Source organism: Leiobunum rupestre, chromosome 8, assembly GCF_980474605.1.
Source record: "Leiobunum rupestre chromosome 8, qqLeiRupe1.1.hap1, whole genome shotgun sequence".
In the NCBI taxonomy this organism is placed as follows: Eukaryota; Metazoa; Arthropoda; class Arachnida; order Opiliones; family Sclerosomatidae; genus Leiobunum; species Leiobunum rupestre.
The window spans coordinates 21,226,431-21,236,587 of NC_143391.1; the positions used below are offsets into that span (position 1 = coordinate 21,226,431).

The 10,157-nt window shown below is 41.8% G+C and overlaps 1 protein-coding gene across 1 annotated transcript; it reads left to right on the forward strand.

Moving 5' to 3' along the window:
* The first annotated feature begins 1,660 nt into the window (after positions 1–1,660).
* On the forward strand, positions 1,661–7,644 carry LOC149932723 (uncharacterized). The gene is made up of 5 exons (XM_090157173.1): positions 1,661–1,918; positions 2,614–3,756; positions 3,807–4,208; positions 4,287–5,456; positions 5,512–7,644. The coding sequence occupies exons 1-5, from the start codon at positions 1,661–1,663 to the stop codon at positions 7,642–7,644; spliced, it is 5,106 nt and encodes a 1,701-aa protein (XP_090013299.1).
* The last annotated feature ends 2,513 nt before the right edge of the window (positions 7,645–10,157 follow it).

Sequence of the window (10,157 nt, forward strand, 5' to 3'; positions counted from 1 at the left end):
TCTTGGGTAATTTTTCGTTGTCCCCAATTTTTAATCAAATATATTATCCATTCCTAGGATAACGTACACATTAAACAACATAACTTGCAATTGGAGGTTTGTTAGCATATAATGATGTATAATTTTCAGTTATAGAGTAAATGCTTCTTTTTTATTCATAGTTAAACTGTATCTTATTTCATATTGATGATGAAACCTACAATCCTTGGTTTTAGAATTTAGATATTTCAAACGTCGAGTTTTTTTAAGATTATAAAATTTATTTTATACTAAATTAAGTCCTTAATGTTATAAAATTTTATTTAATAAAATTTGAATAACTCGAGAACCGTATGGTGTAAAATTAAAATATTGGTGGTGCCTTATGGTGCATTATGGGTGCAACATGATAGGTTAGTGAAACATTAAAAAACCAGAAGTCGCGGGCTGCATTAACTTGGCCCGCGAGGTATTAAATTTCAAATTTCCCAAAATTTTAAAATTTGAATATCTCGAGAACCGTATGGTGCAAAATTAAAATTTTTGTGGTGCCTTATGGTGCATTATGGGTGCAACATGATAGGTTAGTGAAACATTAAAAAACCAGAAGTCGCGGGCTGCATTAACTTGGCCCGCGAGGTATTAAATTTCAAATTTCCCAAAATTTTAAAATTTGAATATCTCGAGAACCGTATGGTGCAAAATTAAAATTTTTGTGGTGCCTTATGGTGCATTATGGGTGCAACATGATAGGTTAGTGAAACATTAAAAATCCAGAAGTCGCGGGCTGCATTAACTTGGCCCGCGATAATTGAAATTTAAATATCCCGAGAACCACATGGTGCAAAATTAAAACGTTGGTGGTGCATTTTAGTGCATTTTGGGTGCAATAAGATAGGCTCGTTTAATGTGTAATAACCAAAAACTCGCGGGTTGCATTAACTTGGCCCGCGAAACTTAATTATTTTAATTGCTACTAAACTGTTGCGGTGCAAAATTCGGCATTAACGGTGCAAAATGGTGCAATATGGGTGCAACATGATAGGCTATTTAATTACTAGATTTGATGAAGTCGCGGGCCAACTTAATGGACCCCTAGCATTTCGGTGGTCACTCCCAGAAAAGACGAGAATTCGCTCTATAGCGCAAGATAAGGCAGTGAGAAAGGGGAAGGAATTATTCTGAACTCCCACCAGCTTCGGTCGAAACAGTCGAAAGCTCTCTTGGCGAATTTTCTATCAACAACAGTATTCAATGGGGGCAAAGACAAATGGTTTCGCCAAATAATTCTACACCTTAAGTGCTGTATTTTTCCCCCAACATCTTTCTGGTACAATCTAAAGTTTAACTCGTGTCTACTAAAAGCCAAATGTTTCTGAAAAACCACTATTTTTTTTTGTAATTTTAAGCCCACAATTGTGGAATACAAACTTGTTAAGAGAAGCGATGAAAAATATTAGAATATCGGAAAATAAATATTATATAATTATATTTTCTTAAAAGATCGGAGGCCCTTATTCTCAAATTTGGAGGCTACCGAAGTAGGCACAAATATTTTCAACTTATGCACTTGCCTACTTGTGCCTACTGCTGGCGGCGCTAATTATCGGTTAATCTGTCTTGGAAGAGAAAAAAGTACGCGGTGGCTTGTAGGCGTAAAGACAAACGTTGGATATTCCGCATGAGCGTCGTCACCTGTTTAGCAGCGCTGCTGGTTCTCGTCGCTGTGGTTTTGGCGTTGAATTTTGGAGTCAGTGAACACAACTTGAAAAAATTTCCCAAAAGCCTGGGTCACGTACTTAATCATTTCATAAAAGTAACTAATAAAGGTTTATTTTACGACGTGAACGGCTCATTTACCAACGTCTTTCTCAACGTTGTTGGGTTCTTGAAAGACTATACCAACCGCTTGGAGGAGCTTAAGGACTTGAAAACGATGGTAGACTGAGCCAAGACAGTGGCATTTTCGAGTCAATTGACGGCGAATAATATCAAATCGACTTTGAGGTGTCCACTTTACCAAAGCGCCAAAAACTTCAAGGTGATGTCCAACGAGTAGTCGATGGTGGTTTTTCTTTTCTTTTTCATTTACGCCAGCGGTATTATGATTCCCGTTTTCTCTTTCGTCATACAAAAGGAATTCACCAAATTCAGGGTTACCTATTGGGTTTTCCTGACTTATTCCTTGATCATGTTATTCGCCATCACCGACGCGTCCGAAGACGCGGGTCTCATTCACCCGGACATCAGTCGCTTATTGGAAGACATAATTTGACACCACCACTGTTTCTAAATCTTCGACGAAGACACTTCATAAATACAAAGTGTTAACGCCAGACATACAGGCAGTAACATAAGCCCCCTTTTTATCTCTATTAAACTATTTTAACTTTACGTAAACGTTTCCTAAATGCCTACGAAAACAACGTTAACAATTCAGAAGTGGGATAAGACCCAAAATCAACGCCAAAAATTTCGAAAATAGCGATCATTGGGCTTGAAACGTTAAGCCTAACGCTACGCTACCCACGTTGCCGAAAAACGAACAAAGTCGTCCCCATGAACTTTCGGATGATAACGCATGAAATATTCCCAACGCCTTGCAATTAAACGTCTATGATTAGCACTACGCAGGGGAATAAGAAACACCAACGAATAAACGAACCAATACGAAGAAGCAGAAGACTAAAAGGTGAAAGCCCTGAGTCTATAGCCAACCAGGAAGCAAACGAAAGAGGAAAGACAATCAAGCCCCAACGTTCCAGGCAAGCTGATTTTGAGTCTAACGTTTCCTTAAACAAAGCAACCAACGGCAACGCTACAAATAACACGCCAGAAGACTTCACACACGAAAACCAACCTGAAGATCTTATGGAAAATAACGGAAACTGGGAACAGCAAAACGACAACATGCCACGAACCAGTAACGAAGCGGATGAAGAGGTTGCACCTATGGGTTTCATATCCATAAACGATTTCTCTGCATCACTACAAAGAGCGGTAGATGCTGCGGTACAGCAATCTATTTCGGCAATGGCTGCAGCGCATCTAGAACAACAAAACCAACTTCTTGCGGCTCACCAACGACAATTGGAAGCGTTCCAAAGAGACAATCCTCAACGAGAACCAGCTGGACATGCGGTACAACACCACCATTACAATGACGGAAGCAAACTGATCCCCGACTTTGATCCAGTTAAATCCCCTCATCAAACTGTCGACTCGTGGATAAAGAAAGTCGACGACACGGGTGCTGCATACAACTGGACTGATACCATGAAAATAAACCACGCAATACCGAAACTACAAGGAACAGCCAAGGTATGGTACGAAGGGTTAGCGACTGTCAATCATACCTGGGCAGAATGGACATGTCTTCTGAGGGAATGGTTTCCAGTTGTTAGAGGTAAACAAAGCCTCCACAGAGAAATGGAACGTAGGCTTAAGCAGCCAAACGAAACTATTGAAGCCTACTATCATGATAAAGTAGCTAAGGCCCGACTTAGCGGATTACAAGAAGCTGATATGATAGACTATATCATCACTGGCTTAAACGATGAACGTTTGATCACTTCATTAAGCAACAGAGATTATCGAACGCCCCAAGAACTGCTGAAGTGCATCAAGACTATGGAAGAAAGACTAACGCTCGTGCGAGAAGGTAGGGACAGGAATAAATCTGAAACATCGGACAAGGGAAAGAGGGATTTCAGGCAACGCAACTTCCAGCTACCAAACGACAGCACGAAGGGGAAAGATCAAAGTCATATGAAATTTGTTAGAAAGCCACGAGTTTCAATTGCTCGGAATATGGACATTTATCCAAGGACTGCCCGAAACCCCAGCGCAAGCCCCGCTGCACGAAATGTAGCAAGACTGGACACGAGACGAAGGACTGTGGCCATACCAATACGAACACAATCGCTCACGTAGACAACAAAACAGGCAACGAAACTAACGAAAAGTATTTTCAAGACGCCTTACTAAATGGCCACGAAATAAGATCCTATCTAGATCTTGGTAGCAAGTGTGTTGCCATACGAGCCAGCGAAGCTAACAGACTGGGCATCAAATACCAACCACCAGAGGACGGAGCGGTGATTGAAGGTTATGGAGCTGGAGTAACTAAGATTCTAGGTGTTTTCACAGCCACCCTAGAAATCGACCAAGCGAAGGCAGAAGTGGAAGCTCATGTAGTTCCAGACGAGGCTCAACACATTCCATTGCTGGTGGGCCAACCGTTCTCCGAACAACCGCACGTAGTAATCGTTTGACGTAAGAATACAATTCGAATATTTGAAGAAAAGAAAACGTCTGAAGATGAAGATGACTGTTTAAAAAACTTTCAAATACCAGACTTACCGAAACCCCGATTGAAGCTTTGGGTTAAAGAAGCCACGGTCATACCTCCTCGGTATGTAGGATTCATCGATGTTCACGTAGGAGGACAGGAAACACCTGGAACGCCAGAATCTGATTTGTTCGTCGAAATGCAACAACGTCAGAGGCCGGGTTACGAGCACTGCATTCCAAGAAGCATCACACGAATAAACGAAGAAGGCCAATCCGCAATTCCTATCATGAACCTTTCGAATAAGAAATTAACTTTTCGAAGAGGACAAAAGATTGCCCAAGCCGAAGTCTGCGTTGCAGCGGAAGAAAACTTAAAATCGGGCGTAATGCAGATTGAGAAAAGATCCTTAATGCCAATCACGGAGGACGAGTTAAACGTTGGACCAAGCGTAACGAACGACGAGAAGAAGCAGTTATTAGACCTCGTTAACGAATTTCGAGACGTCTTCTCCGACGGGATGGAAAATTTGGGACGGACAGACCTAGCTATGATGACGATTGAGTTGAACAGCCCGAAACCCGTCACTTTCCGACCGTACCGTCTCTCTCATTCAGAAAGAGAAAAAGTAGCGGAGCAGATGAAAGAGCTACTCCAACTGGGTATCATTATTGAATCTGAATCTCCGTATGCGAGCCCAATCCTAATTGTGAAAAAGAAAAATGGAGATGAACGTCTATGCATCGACTACCGAGCCTTGAACAGGATTACAAAACGCGACGCCTACCCGCTTCCACGAATTGAAGACCAGATGGAACGCCTCCAAGGAAGCAACTTTTTCTCAAGTTTGGACTTAGCCTCAGGCTATTATCAGATCCCGCTAGAAGCGTCATCAAAAGAGAAAACTGCATTCGTGACCCCAGACGGCCATTATCAATTCGAAGTAATGCCTTTCGGCGTCACCAACGGACCTGCGGTATTCCAACGAATTATTAACTCGATTCTGGGAAATCTACGTTATACCATCGCCATGGCATACATGGACGACGTCCTGGTGCCAGCAACCACAGTGGCAGAAAGCCTAAGCCACTTGCGACAAGTTTTCGACGTTTTACGGAGGGCAAAACTGACCCTTAACCGAAAGAAATGTTACTTCTTGATGGACAAAAATCAACTACCTTGGATCGTAAGTTAGTAGCGAAGGGGTTAAACCAGGACTGGCTAAAATAGAATGCGTACAGAATTTCCCAACGCCAAGAAACGTTCACGAAGTAAGGCGATTCTTGGGATTGGCCGGATACTTCCGGAAATTCATACAGAGCTTCGCCCGAATAGCTGGATCACTAAACCAGTTACTGAAGAAGGACGCCACATGGGTATGGAAGCCCGAGCAAGAGAAGGCGTTTGACACGTTAAAAGCACGATTGACAGAACGACCAATCTTAGCACTGTACGATCCTAAAGCGGAAACGGAACTGCACACTGATGCAAGCCAAATAGGGCTGGGCGCAGTCCTCATGCAAAAGGGACCGGATGAAAGAATGCATCCAGTCTACTACGCAAGCCGAGGTACTACTGCGGATGAAGCTCGTTACCACTCGTACGAATTAGAGACTCTAGCCATCTGCTGGTCAGTCGACAAGTTTCGAGTGTACCTTTTAGGAAGATATTTCACAATCATGACTGATTGTAACGCTGTCAGAAACACGTTCGCGAAAAAGAATATCGTTCCACGAATTGGGAGATGGTGCCTGAAGCTCGAAGACTTCCACTACACCATAATTCACCGCCCAGGTTCGACAATGACTCACGTCGACGCTCTTAGCCGCGCCCCATACGGCGAACCAGAAGAGGTCGAAATAGCCAGCGGACTCCAGATTTGTCACATGTCAATTACGATCGAAGACTGGCTTGTAACCGCTCAGAAACAGGACCCGAAAATCACGGACATTATCGAGCAATTGAAGAAGACAGAAAAATTAACCAAACACGATATCCAAGTCCAGAAAGATTTCAAGTTAAAGGATGGACGACTGTTCCGGCACGCAAATCAGGAAGACCCCACCGATGACACGCTCCGATGGGTTGTACCAGATAAGGCACGTTGGCAAATCGGGAAGAAGAATCATGACGAGATAGGCCACTTTGCGGTGGATAAGACTTACGCAAAAATCCAAGAACGATTTTGGTTTCCACGGATGAAACGATACGTCCGAAGGTATATTTCCTCCTGCCTGCCATGTTTATTCCACAAAACGCCAGGAGGAAAGAAACCAGGACTTCTTCACCCAATCGACAAGATTGGAACACCAATGGACACGGTACACGCTGATCACTTAGGTCCATTCGTCACAAGTACTAAAGGGAACGCCTACTTAATAGTCATAGTGGACGCCTTTACGAAGTTTACCATTATTCGACCAGTACGGAACACAGGGGCAGGACCTACACGAAGAATACTCGAAGAATTTATTGGAATATTCGGCCCTCCTAGGCGGATCATAACGGATCAAGGTACTTGTTATACAAGTCGGACTTTCGAAAATTTCTGCAAAGAAGCCAACATAATTCATGTCAAAAACGCCACTGCCACCCCACGGGGTAATGGCCAAGTCGAACGTTATAATAGGACAATAACGCCAGCTATAGCGAGCCTATGCGTTCGCGCAGACGAAAAAGACGCCCACCTAACCCAAGTCCAATGGGGCGTCAATAATACTCTGCACAGAGCCACGAAAAGTACACCGTTCTCTCTACTCTTCAACTTCCGTTCACGACACCCAAAAGGAAATGAACTGATCGACGCACTAGATCAACAAAATGACGAAAACCTACAAAAGAAGAGGGTACAGGCTCTAGACAACATCAAAATCGACCAAGAAAGACAACGAATGCGGTATAACGCCAAAAGAGCCAAAGCTCCCACGTACAAGGTTGGAGATATGGTAGTGGTTGAAAGAGACCCAACAGCAACGGGTCAACCCCACAAAACCAATGCGAAGTACAAGGGACCCTACGTCATCTCTCAAACACTTCCTCACGATAGATTTGTTATCGAGGATCTTCCAGAGATACAACGAAGTCAGCGCTTTTATCGTAACACCGCACCAGCTGATAAACTCAAACGATGGTTCCTATTCGATGGACACGACAACTTAGATTCATCATCTGACGACGACGGAAGTACCGAAGCCAGTCACGAACTCCGAGACCCCAGCCGAGCACCAGCAGTTCTGCGTCACCGCCCAACTCCTAGGACGACTGATCCAGAAGAGACGCTCACTGAAACTGACGAACCCACCGACAATCAGAAACGTACCAGTTCGCGACGACGGCAGAAGCCAAAACACCTAAAAGATTATGAACTCTCGTGAAAGTCAAAAGAACGGAGATTATAATTAAGTTCAAAGAAACTGCGATATTTGTAAGGTTTATAAGGTTCCTAAAACCGCAATTAGTATTATTTTACCACGTATCATGTAAATGTTTGTCATAATACTTATTTTGTATCGGTATCGTGTTTTTGCTAGGCCGCACGTTTTTAATACACTATTTAGTCAGGAGCCTAAAGTATGCAGGATAGCCGAATGTTAACGCCAGACATACAGGCAGTAACATAAGCCCCCTTTTTATCTCTCGATATACATTTACATATTTTTGCCTAGATGGCCCCAGCTGCGCAGGGACTCCCTTTTTAGATTCGAATATGGGAAAGGCCGAAGTGGCAGCCCTGTTAGAGGGTGATTTACTTTTTTGGACGAGAACGATGCGTTGAGAGGCACGATGACAAAGTCTAATCGAATGTACTGTATGATTACTTTTTCACAACTATTAAACTATTTTAACTTTACGTAAACGTTTCCTAAATGCCTACGAAAACAACGTTAACAAAAGAATACAAAAGACTCAACTAAAGTCCCAGTCCTTTCAAATGATAAGGGTGGTCTATGTCATTCATTGGCTTGTGTTGTTAAGATTTGTAGTTTAACTGATAAAGAAGTCAGGTACTTTGGACCAATAAAAACCGTCGCTAAAAACATCATCTTATGTTTGGTAATGAGCCAGTGTCCATAGTTACTCATGGAAGACATTTTTCCAACATTAAATGAACACGTTTGATGACGAACTTGGCTCGCAACATTACGTTCTTACTCTGACCAAAAGGATCATCTACATTTACGTGAAAATACGTCTAAGGAAAATAAGCAGAGACGTGAATGATCAACTACAGAAAGAAGCTATTAGAAAAAACACACTAAGCTAATCCTTTTCCTAGGACAATAAAACGTATCCAATTTCTAAAGTTATTTCTTCTGGGGTAATACCAAGTTTACATACTACTTTTTGAAAATTGTATATATATTAAAAGATAATTATTTTAGTTAATCTTGAAATACGTCGAAAAGTTTGGTATTCTGATTTGTCAAATTTGGTCAAATCAAAGTTATTTGAACTAATAATATGTCGAGCAACTTCTTTCTAATTGGAACCAAATCCGTAAACCCAACGGTTCTCGAGGTAGTTTTTGAATGACCTTGAAGACATGGTTCAAGGTCATTCAATTTGACACTAGTAAATGTTACCCTCCCGATAAGTGTTCCATAGAAATTTAAAATTAAAAAAAAAACTTTTTCAGTTATTTATCATTTTTCGTTTTTTAATATGTACCGACTGGTATTTTGTTTTGTAATACAACTAAGCCTTGAGTTGAGAAGCATAGCGTTTAGTGGGTGCTTCAGACTTCCTCGTCGTCTCGTTCTACTATTTGGCAATGAAAGAGCGAGAAAATGAAGGTATCGGAAAATAAACTTAAAGTGAAAACTTACAAAAAAAGGTTCACTTACCTTTTCGATGTTTACATTTTACACGTTGTATTGTGACGTATTTAATTCTAAAATGCAGTAAGCCTTCATGGGAAAATATATATTAGTAGGCTAATAGTAAATAACGTCAGTATTTGATTTAGTCCCGGATAACTCGCTTAACTTCACTATTGGCGTTAGCGAGGGCATGACTAATTTTAAAGGTGTCTAGTGGAAGTCTAAGTTTAAATTTAAATACTAAATCAGAAGAGTACGGTTGAGAATTGACAAATTATTTATTTAGAAGAAATATAATTATTTTAAATTAAAGTTTTCCTTTAAAAACATTTTTTCCGAAGGGCACAAGAGTTATTATTTACACAGACGTAGTCGCCATAAGACAAAGGTTATTTAAAAAATACTTATGTGCTATTAAAGTCAAAAGTCCAGTAGATAATAATCAGCTAGGCTAATACCCAATGCACCACCTTAGGCCTAAGTCATCAAGCGACTTTTGAAGCCTTTAATTCAGGTGGCCGGGTTACAATGCGTAGGAGGGTGGTGGCAAGCCCTGCATTCCACACGATCGAGCCAACAGCTGCCTACACTAACTATTACCGTTAACCTCAACAAGTTTTTATGGAAGGGGAAACCGAAGAGCTCGGGGGAAAACCCCTTAAGCCAGTGGGGAGAGAACTTGCAAACTCAACGCAAATGGATGAATGGTGAAAACGAAGTTGAAGGATGCCCACTAATTGTTGGCAGCGCGATAACGGGTGGATCATTTAGATCTCTTTTTATTTACATCTTTTATTAAGTTTTACGCTCCGCGCACAAATTTACTAAGCCGCCGAAGACGCACATCTCTGTGTATTCAGAGCAATATTTGGTGAGTTGTTAACCCAAGTAGGGCATGTGGGATCTCTCTCTGAATTTTTACGGACTCTTGGGTTTTAACCAAAGAGTTAGATGAGTTTTCTTGATCCGGGTCGCTGGTGATGTCCAGAGGACCCAATCACGTCTTGGCGGCCCTTTTACTTAAGCCAATCGGCCACGTTGGGTTGGACCTAGGGTTTAGATAAAGA